We start from the raw sequence: 12,122 nt of genomic DNA, 5'->3' as shown, positions 1-12,122 counted from the left end.
GAACAGAACATTATCGGCATTCAAGACTGGAACTATCATTTCAAGATTTTGGCAAGCTTTGATCACACGTTGACAAGTGAGGGGCTCTTGGAACATGCTGCGAAATAATCTGTGCAGTGTCTTTCCACCAACAAACCTCTCTTTCTTTATCACGAAGTTTTTGATTGGCATGTTTTAAAGCAGCTTCAGCTCTTTTATCCTTTCTAGCTGTCTGGATTCCAGTAGTTCATGCAGCCTCCTTTCAAGTCTTCCGGGTTATCTGTTTATGGAGGGTCAACTACTTCTGCAAAACTGGCACTCTGGCTTATTTCAGGAGCAGCATCCTCAACTGTCACCTGACATGCTTAAGCAAAAGAATTTAGATCTGGCGGAAAAGAACATGCAAAACAATATTACTGAAGTCAGCATCCATTTGAAGACCTTAAAGTTTCTATGAAACTATGCCTGCTGAATGCAGAGGAGATTCTAGAACTGTTAATAAATTCTATTCCGGCATTGACAGTAACAGTAAACTATGTGTTTGATTCGAAGCAAATTTTTTATTGGCCCACAATAAAAAGAGACGAGCAATTTTATGCAGAAGTTGTTTTCCTAGATATTGGCTAGTCAAAGACTACATCAGGAGAGTCAATCCCGCCCCCTACTGCACAGACTTGGTAATTGGCCTCCATCCATCATATATATTTAATGTCATATATATGTATATGTTTCTTGTTCTTTGTATCTTTGCACCAATATTATTATATCTGGTCCTCACATCTTGCAGGAGAAACAGTACTTTTTCTGTCCAAGAAGAAGGAAAAATTAAACAAGCATACAATAATGCACGAGGAACAACAAATATATATACAATAAACAAATCCAAGGATAAATGGTGCACATACCATATGAACAAATAGTAAATATATATGTATATTTCAAACCATCATATCTCATGGATATGTATGAGATCTCATGATACGTGTAACATTTACTATTCTACTAATTATTTATTCGTTTATTGAAGATCCAATATTATGGTTAATCTCCCTCCCCCCCCCCCCCCCCCCCTCCCTGTCGGACCAACGGTCTCTGGCTTATGGGGGATATTTCTAATTATGGATTGTTGGAAGACATTGACTATAAGTTAATTTATAACATATTTGTTTCAGGTTTTCAGCTTCCATGACAATGGTCGTTCATCCTGCAAAATGGCATTTGGGGTGTCAAGGAACCAAGTGCAAAACAAGTGCAAATTGGAGTACAAGCTACACGTACTTAACATGTCCAGATATCGATACCAATTGACAAGATAACTAACTAGTGCCACACTCATACAGAGATAGGGTTGATGAACAGAGCAAAGATGATATCTTTTAGTGTCTCTTCAGGATGAGTGTATCCATCTCCTTTCCTGTAAGTAACTTCCATCATCCGCGCAAAGTTGACGAACCGTATGAGCAAATTCATCGATACAGTAGCTGGCCTGAGGCACTCCTCATTTATATCCTTCCAAGAATTCTCAACCCTTTTGGTTAACTCATCCATTGCCTTCTCTTTGGAAGCCCCTTTTTGCTTCATGAAACAATCGATCCCTGTAACAGTCTGTCCCCTCTTTTTCTCCACCTTCAAAGTGTATAAGTTAATTAATCCAAATGATTGCTCAAACAAGACCAATAACCTATAGTGTGCATACCTCGTAAGTCTTTGTATCATCGATGAGGCGGGTAATTGTGCAGGCGGCAGTGACAATTTTTGGTTTCTTTTGTAGCCAATCGAGAGCCTTGCTGCTAGGGAAGTAGTTATCGGCCATGCCCAAAAAGGATGCCAGGGTGAGCACAAAACACGTGCTTGTGATTTGGCCATTGAGTAAATAGTCATCAAATGCAGGCAAATCTCCTTTGAGGAACCACTTGGCTTCTGTGTAGTAAGCCCTCACTTGTTCTTTTATCTGGTTATCAATTACACAATTCCTTAAGAATACAGGAGCATAAAGTGATGTGAAAAGAAGAAAACAAAACAAAACAGAAGGCAGAGAGGGTTCATACTGCCTCCCTTGTATGATGAACAGCATAAGATCTTCCTTGGCTTGCCAATTTTTCGTCGAGTTCTTCGAAAAGATCCAACAAAGTCCTGAAGAGTACTTTCATGTAATCTGGGAGCAGATTAATGTCACTCCTATCCCACCTGAGAACCAAAATTTTATATATATAGCAGGAACAATTCAACAAAAGAAGATGAAAAAAGATTAGTGTATATATATATACACATACATATTCTTTCGTTTTTACATTTTTCCCTTAATGGCAGCTTTGAGGATTTGGTGAATTAGTAGTGAAATTTAGTCAAGGTACGTACCTCTGCACAACATCTGTAAAAGTTGTTAGTTCATCTAGTGTGCCATACGCATCAAATGTATCATCCAAAATCGACACCAGAACAGTGATTTTAACATGAATTAGGCGGGCAGCTGAGTAATGGGGTTCAAAGTATGTGCCCACAGCCCACAGGTAGCACTCCACAAGTCTGTCTTTGGTATAAGGAAAATTTGAGGCCAGCTCTTTCCACCACCTGCAATATTCAAAAGCATTTAAGAGTAAGAAATATGCATGTGCCTCTAGCACGAAAGTAGTTGTTCAAATGTCCGCCAAAAAGTTCCTTGCTTGGGTTTCTCGTGAGTAGTGTCTCTCTTTCTCTGCCCTTAGGGGAATATGATTGATCGCCCGTCATGAGATCATCCCTGATTTCATGAGGTCATTTGAGAGTAGTCTCATGAATGGCACTTGGGACACTGGGGCTGAGGATGCTCCTTCTGTACACGAGGGTCCCTTGGAACACAAACTTAGCCTTATACCAAATGAAAAGATAAAAGTAAGGTACGTGTCCGCGTGTGTGTGCATATGTACTACTTAATTTTACCTTGAGAGATGGCACAATTCTTCCAGGTGCAACAACTGCACCCTGTTGAAATCTAACTTCGCAAGTCTCAGAAGTTGCTCATCTCTGTGATCATCTTTCTCATAGATAGAGATGTAATGCGCTGCTTCAACTCTTGGGATGCCCTTATGGAGGGACAGTTCTAAGGCATGGAGCACTTCTTCAGCAAGGAAAGGATGGTTTAAATGGGGTGCCATAGACTGGAGGCTAGCTTTTGTGAAAGCAAGAGCCTCATCTAGAATATCTTCTCCATGAATCCTCAAATATGCAGCTTCATACAAGTTTAGCATACCCATAACATCACTGCTCACTAGGGTTTCCTTCAGGTGACTATTTTCATCCATGAATTTGTTGAAAATGTCTGTTTCAAAACCCACATCATATCCCATTTTAACAATCTCAACAAATAGGAAATATATATGGGCATCATGAACTTTAATTTCCATGCATTTAGGTAATATATATATATTCTTAGAAAGAATGATGTTAAATATATACTAATCGAAATTAAATATAGACTATTAAGAACAAGCCATACACTGGGCTATGTTAGCTAATTAATGAGTTCTAATACCATTTATTAGGCACAAGATTGATATCCACTTGATGGTGGGAATAAAAAAAATTAACAGAAATAAATTCTATCGCATTCACACAGGATATATACTAACCGCAAGACATTTTATAGCCGTGTTGTCTGAACATCCGAAAGTGAAGCGCAACGGTGAATAGATCATAGTTTCTATCCTCAAAGCCATCAAACATGCACTCTAATTGCTCGTCAATCTCTTTCTCAAAGAGATAGGACACACCAAGGCGTTCTAGTGTGTTGATCAATGCCATCTTCTTTGTTGGCTCACCTCCAACCTTCACCACCTCATCCTTCACTACTTCTCTCAGATTTTCAACCTCTTTGCTGTAACTCTCCAATAGCTACATAAACATGAACATTTTCATATATATATATATAGAAGCTGCATGATTTCAGAACTAGCTAGCTAGCTCAAAACTTATGGATTTCTCAGCTATTACGTTGTCTTGTGCTTTGTTTGGATGGGAATATAATGTTACCTGGTTATCCAATGTGAATAAGGAGAAGCGATCACCCCATAGACTGGGCGGATAGTTAGCCAAAGGACGGAGGTCCTTCGCCGGAAGACTGCCAACGTCACAGAGAGATGCCATACTAATTAATTTCCGGGAGATGGATATGTATTTTTCCTGATTAATTGATTGATGCTGCAGCTTCTAAAATGGCAGAAATGTAAGTATCTCAGCCTTGTTGCAGCTCTATCCCCGTCTACTTTGAGAATATGAGTTATTCTTTGATGATGCTAATTAATTGTTAATATATACTTTGAGAATCCCCTTAATTATTTGTCGACCCGCACTTCACCTTAATTATTTCTCTCCCCGGGATAAGCATTCAAGTAATTCTCCATCTCGGTTCTAAGTTGGTTCTTGAACCTTCTTACTTTATGCATTTTCACTAATTCCAAAGCAATCTCATTGTTTTTTTTTTTTCCTTGCATTCTTTAAACGTTCTTTTTTAAGTTAAATTTTTTGAATAATCGCCCTTACACGATCCTTTGTGTTCGTGTTTTTGATTATGTAGAAGAAATAAATTATAGGTTGAGCCTTTAACCCTTGTATAAAGAAGAAATCAAACTTACGATCTATCAAACTATATCAACATATCACTCACTCTTTTATCATCCAACCTATGCTCGAGGAGCCTTTTTAAGTTAAATTCTTAAACCTTACTTTACGTATGTTAAGCTTTATGCATCTTAAGTAACTCCAAGATTATTTCACTATTTTTTTTTCCCTTGCATTCTTTTAATGTGCTTGAAGTTAAAATAAAAAAAAAAAAAGTAAGATGTGAAAAGTATTTTAGATAAAATATTTTTTATTATGTTTATTCTATTTATCTAGTAATACTTAAAAAAATAAATCTATTTTTCCTTTTTTCAAATAAATTTTCTTTTGTACTTTCCAAATAAATGTTGTTGTGGGTGAAACATCAAAACGCTGTCGTCTTTTGGAGGGCATTTTAGGCAACCTCAGCAATCCACGTGGACGGCTGATGGATGGCCAGCTTGCAACCTAAAGGCGCCTTCTGATACCCGACGCCCCTTGATTGTCCTTGCTCTGCCCGATACCTCTCTCGATTGTCCTCTCTGCCTTTGCTGTTAATCGTGTTCTACGATTATCTAAGGACCATCGATGCTGCCTTTATCAACCTCAATCCCAGCCGCTCAAATCTCATATAAATGGTACAGTGCCTCGGGATGGTGAACACACAGAAAGATCGAAAGAAAGAAAAGAGAAAGAAGGGGATTATCGGGATAGGGTTTTTCGCTTTGAGTAAGCTCTGTTTATCTCTGTATAGACAACTCTTCTTGTTGTAATCTCTGGTTCTTAGGTTTGCTTCTAATCTGTATTTGGTGATTGTGAGGCTATTTTGTTAGAAGAACCATTGATGTACAGTTTACTTATTCGTATTCTTGTAACCCTACTCGACATAGTACAGTGAGCTCTTCCTTATTGAGCTCAACGTGGACGTAGCCCATTTCGGGTGAACCATGGTAAATTTCTTGTGTCCTCGTTTTGCTTTTCATCTCTTTTATTTCTGTCTAGGGTTTATGTGTTGATTGTTAATGGTTTCTGTTATGCTTCTTGTTCTACCGAATATGTTTGAGATTCTGACTTGTTGTGTCTTCCGCTCGGTCCAACAGTGGTATCAGAGCTCGGTTTCATAAATCGTGCTCTAAGGTTGAGTCAGAATTCGAGTTTGAGGGTCTCTGTGTTTGGGTGTCTGTGACTTTCGTTCTGTAGAGTAAACCGAGACTCTAGGGTTTCTTCGATTCTCGGTCAGTAGGTGTGTGCTGAGAGAATCTTATATTAGAGGTCTAGATTACCTTCGTGCAAAGTGAAGATGTCATCCACCCAATTTGAAATCGGAATATTTGACGGGAAAGGAGACTTCGGTAGTTGGAAAAAGAAGATGAGGGTTCTGCTCTCTCATCACAAAGTGCTTATTGCACTGGAACCAGATGATCGGAAATGGTCTATAGACTAGATTGCTCGCACTATGGAGATCAGGGAGGAACCATACAACCTCACTTTTCTTCACCTCGGTGACAGTGTTATAAGGAAGGTAGATGGTATATCTAACCCTATAGATCTCCGGAATAAACTTGATTCTTTGTTTTTTGTGATGACTGCTCCTAATCTTGTATATTTAAAAGGCATGTTGTTTAACTTTAAAATGGATACCTCTAAATCAATGGATGAAAACATAGATGAATTCACTAAATTAGCTCTATTGTTAAGAGGTACTGACCAAGCACTAGGAGACACTAGTGAGGCCATGATTTTATTAAACTCTTTGCCTGATGAATATGATGTTGTTAAACATGCATTACGTTATACTGGAATAGTTCCTAGCTTAGATCTTGTAATCTCGGGTGTTAAAGCAAGAGAGCTTGAACTAAACACAACAAAGAAGTCTAGCAACAATTTGTTTGTAAAGGCTAAAAATGAGGGGGTAACATTAATGTAAATGCAGGTAGTTCAAACTGTCTAGCTGAAGTCCTTACTGTCTCTAGCTCATCTATTGAAAATGAATGGGTAATGGATTCCGGATGTTCCTTTCACATGTACCCTAATAGGGAATGGTTTCAAAAATTTAATCAAAGGGAAATTGGTACAGTCTATATGGGAAATAATGAATCATGTAGTATACAAAGAATCGGTAATATACCTTTAAAACTGCATGATAACAAAGTGAGAATCCTAACTGATGTGAGGTATGTACCTGACTTGAAAAGAAACTTAATTTCATTAGGCACACTGGATGAGTTAGGTTTCCTATATAAAGCAGAAAATGGATTTATGCATGTTCTTAAAGATGATAATCTAATCATGTCCGGCTCTAAGAAACATGGTTTGTATATCTTAAATGGTTGCTATCATCCCTCTGTTAATATACATTTTGCTTGCATTATAAAATCTGATGAGACAGATATGTGGCACTTGAGATTTGGTCACATGAGCCTGAAAGGCCTGCAGGCACTGAAAAATCAAGGTTACCTTGGATCAGTGTTTGCTAGATCTTTGGATTTTTGTGAACCATGTATTATGCGCAAGCAACACAGGTTGAGTTTCCATCAAGGGACTCACCTAGCGAAGGTATGCCTAGAATACCTGCATGCTGATTTGTGGGGTCCATCCCAGGTTCCCTCTCATGGTGGTAACAGGTACTTTCTTTCCATTGTAGATGATTACACAAGAAAGGTTTGGGTATTTCTTCTAAAGACCAAGGATCAGACACTAGAAAAATTCAAAACATGGAAAACTTTAGTGGAAAACCAAACTGATAAAAGAATTAAGGTGTTAAGAAATGACAATGGATTGGAATTTTGCAATAGAGAATTTGATGCATACTGTAATTCACAAGGCATACTTAGGCATAGGACTGTCAGAAATACACCCCAACAAAATGGGGTGGCTGAAAGAATGAATAGGACCTTACTTGAAAATGTTAGGTGCCTTCTCTTTACCTCAGGAATGCCTAAAACTTTTTGGGCTGAAGCCCTGTCGACTGCATCTTATTTAATTAATAGGAGCCCTTCAACAGTCCTAAAATTCAAATGCCCTGAAGAACTATGGTCTGGTAAGAGAGTAAACTATGAATACTTAAGAGTTTTCGGATGTGAGGCATATGCTCACCAATCTGAAGGAAAGTTAGAACCCAGATCCAAAAAATGTGTGTTTGTAGGATATCAAGAAGGCACTAAGGGATATAGATTGTGGGATAGGCATTCAGGTGGAGTTAGGATAATTATTAGTAGAGATGTCATATTCAACGAGTCTAAATTCCCTTGTAAGATAACAAACACAGAAATGTTTGTTGATAATAGAAATCTAGATGATCATACTATTATAGGAGATACTCAGATTCAGGTGGAGCAACCAGCTATGGGAAATAACACATCTGGTACTCCGACCACAGATGAACCATATTTGGGAAATGAACCTTCTCCCACTGACCATACCTCTGATCTAAATTCTGATCAAGAGGAACAATCAGAAATCCCTGAGGTTGAGGAGGAACAAACTAGTGTTCCTTAACAGAATCTAAGTGACTATCAATTAGCTAGGGATAGGAGCAGAAGGGCAGTAAGACCACCCTCAAGATATGCATATTCATATTTAGTTTACTGTGCCCTGGTTGCTGGGTATGAGTTGAGGGATAGTGAGCCTTCTACTTTTGAGAAGGCTGTCAACTCTCAAGACAGTGTTAAATGGCAGCAAGCTATGGATGAAGAAATGTCATCCCTTGCTGCAAATAGGACTTGGGAACTTGTTCCCAAACCAAAGGATCAAAAATTAATACAATGTAAGTGGCTGTACAAACTAAAAGAGGGTATGTCACCCTCTGAATCAATTAAGTACAAGGCAAGGTTAGTTGCAAAGGGTTTTACCCAAAGAGAGGGAATAGATTATAATGAAATATTCTCTCCAGTTGTCAAGTTCAAAACTATTCGTTTAATACTAGCTGTTACTGTTCAATTTGACTTAGAACTCGAACAACTAGATGTCAAAACTGCCTTCCTACATGGTGACTTGGAAGAACAGATCTATATGGTCCAGCCAATGGGGTACACTGACCCCACTAAACCTCAACATGTCTGTTTATTGAAGAAATCTTTGTATGGTCTAAAGCAGTCACCTAGACAGTGGTATAAGAAATTTGACCAATTTGTGTCTGAAATTGGCTTTGTTAGAAGCCAATATGATAATTGCTTCTATTTCACCATTTCTGAAATTCCTATTTATTTGCTTTTATATATAGATGACATATTGTTAATTAGCAAATCCAAGTCAAAAATCAGTGAATTAAAGTCTATGTTAAATATGAAATTTAACATGAAAGACTTAGGGCATGCTAAGAAAATACTAGGAATGAAAATAGAAAGGAATAGAAGCAACTTCAGTTTAAAAATTCAGCAATAGGATTATTTGTTAAAGGCTGTGAAAAGATTTGGAATGAATAATTGTAAAGTTGTTTAAGTTCCCTTAGCTGGTCATTTTTTACTCTCTAAAGCTCAGTGTCCCACCACAAATTATGAAATCATCAATATGGAAAATATACCCTATGCAAATGCCATAGGAACCATTATGTATTCTATGATTAATACCAGGCCTGACCTTGCTTATTCAATTTCCTTATTAAGTAGATACATGTCAAACCCTGGGAAACCTCATTGGGACGCCTTGAAATATTTGTTTAGATATATAAATGGTTCGGTTGACATTGGTTTGTGTTATAAAAGAAGATATGATAATCTTGATCTGGTGGGGTATGTAGACTCAGATTTTGCAGGTGATAAAGACTCCAGAAAATCTACTACAGCTTACTTCTTCACAATATGAGGTAACTGCATCAGTTGGAAGTCACAATTGCAGCCCTTGGTTGCATTGTCTTCCACTGAAGCAGAGTATGTGGCAATCACTGACTCCTTTAAGGAAGCCATATGGCTTCAAGGCCTCTTGAAGGAAATCAACTTACTTCAAAGTAAGGCGGTGGTGTTCTCGGACAGTCAAAGTGCTATCCATCTCAGTAAAAATCCGGTTTATCATAAGAGGTCCAAGCACATTGAGGTAAAATTTCATTTTGTCCAGGAACTCATAGCAAATGGCACTGTAATGATTAAAAAGGTATCTATTGAGAAAAATCCAGCTAATGTGGGAACCAAGATTTTGACTGCAGCCAAGTTTAAGCTTTGCTTGAATTTGCTGCACATTGATGTCGGTTGATCCTTCAACTGACCAGAGCAATGATGGTAAGGAATGGAAGCATGCTGCTCTATGTTCAGAGTATTTGGGTTCTCTCTTCCCTTGATGCTTCAAGGTGGAGATTGTTGTGGGTGAAGTATCAAAACGCTGTCGTCTTTTGGAGGGCATTTTAGGCAACCTCAGCAGTCCACGTGGACGGTTGATGGATGGCCAGCTTGCAACCTAAAGGCGCCTTCTGATACCCGACGCCCCTTGATTGTCCTTGCTCTGCCCGATACCTCTCTCGATTGTCCTCTCTGCCTTTGCTGTTAATCGTGTTCTACGATTATCTAAGGACCATCGATGCTGTCTTTATCAACCTCAATCCCAGCCGCTCAAATCTCATATAAATGGTACAGTGCCTCGGGATGGTGAACACACAGAAAGATCGAAAGAAAGAAAAGAGAAAGAAGGGGATTATCGGGATAGGGTTTTTCGCTTTGAGTAAGCTCTGTTTATCTCTGTATAGACTACTCTTCTTGTTGTAATCTCTGGTTCTTAAGTTTGCTTCTAATCTGTATTTGGTGATTGTGAGGCTGTTTTGTTAGAAGAACCATTGATGTACAGTTTACTTATTCGTATTCTTGTAACCCTACTCGACATAGTGCAGTGAGCTCTTTCTTACTGAGCTCAACGTGGACGTAGCCCATTTCGGGTGAACCACGATAAATTTCTTGTGTCCTCGTTTTGCTTTTCATCTCTTTTATTTCTGTCTAGGGTTTATGTGTTGATTGTTAATGTTTCTGTTATGCTTCTTGTTCTACCGAATATGTTTGAGATTCTGACTTGTTGTGTCTTCTGCTCGGTCCAACAAATGCAGTCCAAATCCAACATTAATTCTTATATGAATCTCAATTTTAAAAACTTTAGCAGATCTCATCATCAATACCATTATTACTATTATTGAAAACCCACCCACCAACAATTATTGCAGCCTTGTAGATATGGAACGAAGAGATAAGGCTGCAATAATATTTCATTTTCAATTAAAGACCTGTTTTCTGGCTACTGCCCAGTCCCTAAACTAGTAATTAAATCTCCATCTCAGCTGGCAAAAGGATCTGACTGGTCACCAACTTCAGAAGAGCATTTCTTTCTTCAGTTCCTTTTGCCTAATTAAATATTAGTTATTTTGAGCCAGTTGGTGCTTGGGATGTGTCCATGGATGACAGATAGAAGTGGTTGGTATTAACTTATAATAATTCAGTTCCTTTTTCCTTTAAGATTTGTTTTGCTTTCTCTCAATGTTTTGGCACTTTCTCTCAATGTTTCTCAGAAACGTTGAGAGAAAGTGCCAAAACATTGAGAGAAAGCAAAACAAATCTTAAGAGAAAGCAAAACAATTCTCAGAAACGTTGAGAGAAAGTGCCAAAACATTGAGAGAAAGCAAAACAAATCTTAAGAGAAAGCAAAACAAATCTTAAAAGAAACATTGAGAGAAAGTGCCAAAACATTGAGAGAAAGCAAAACAAATCTTAAAGGAAAAAGGAACTGAATTATTATAAGTTAATACCAACCACTTCTATCTGTCATCCATGGACACATCCCAAGCACCAACTGGCTCAAAATAGTGTGCCGAGAGTGTAGTGTTTTTAAACTAATAAAAGCGGTATGTAAAATACCTGGATCACAGCGGAATGATCGAAACTGATTTGCCTAACAACCTCCGTGGAAGAAAACTATAAAAGCTTCCTTATACGTCCACCCCTTGTTCGCCCAAGGCTCGAATGGTGATGCCGAAGACAGTATATGAGCGATCAGAAATTAATTCTGATTGTCGTTAATTTTCCATTAGGCTCTATGTCTATTTATAGGTATCACACAGATAAAGATAGACATGTTGGAATTTGAATCTAATTCAAATTCCAATTACTTATCCCATCATATATATTGTTAAAATTCAAATGTTAATGAATTTGAAACAAATTCAAATTCATAACATTTATCTTATCATTAGGAACTTATCCCAATGTAACCGCAATTCTAACAATCTCCCACTCGGGTACTTGGGATAATGCTCAACTCATCTTCTCATACAGGACGTCAAGAGGTGCGACCTTGATGACAATGATAAGAGTACTATATCAAACAACCACCAATGCCAACATAGTACTGCTGCAAAAGGAAATAAACGAGGGCAATGCCATCCATGCCTTAGATAATAAATAACACATCTATCAAATGCTTCCAATCTCTCAAGATGAACTCTGAACAACATTTGATCATCAACCGAAGTTCTTGCACTCATGATCATCACACAGATGATCGTCCGGACTATGAGTTGCAAAACTTACATGATGTGGTATAAATTATCTTTCCCAAAATTCGAAACAATCCATCTCTTGGTTCAACCACTTGCCCAG

At 38.1% G+C, this 12,122-nt stretch overlaps 1 protein-coding gene across 1 annotated transcript; it reads right to left on the bottom strand.

The window, feature by feature from the left end:
* Positions 1-1,311: 1,311 nt before the first annotated feature.
* On the bottom strand, positions 1,312-4,101 carry LOC127812843 (valerianol synthase TPS1A-like). Its single transcript, XM_052353369.1, has 7 exons — positions 3,988-4,101; positions 3,588-3,849; positions 2,899-3,277; positions 2,338-2,550; positions 2,028-2,166; positions 1,676-1,930; positions 1,312-1,605 (listed from the first exon to the last, which is right to left on the bottom strand). The coding sequence occupies exons 1-7, from the start codon at positions 4,099-4,101 to the stop codon at positions 1,312-1,314; spliced, it is 1,656 nt and encodes a 551-aa protein (XP_052209329.1).
* Positions 4,102-12,122: the final 8,021 nt, after the last annotated feature.

This window comes from Diospyros lotus, chromosome 11 (genome assembly GCF_014633365.1).
Source record: "Diospyros lotus cultivar Yz01 chromosome 11, ASM1463336v1, whole genome shotgun sequence".
Taxonomy (NCBI): Eukaryota; Viridiplantae; Streptophyta; class Magnoliopsida; order Ericales; family Ebenaceae; genus Diospyros; species Diospyros lotus.
This window is presented reverse-complemented; position numbering and strand designations above follow the sequence as displayed.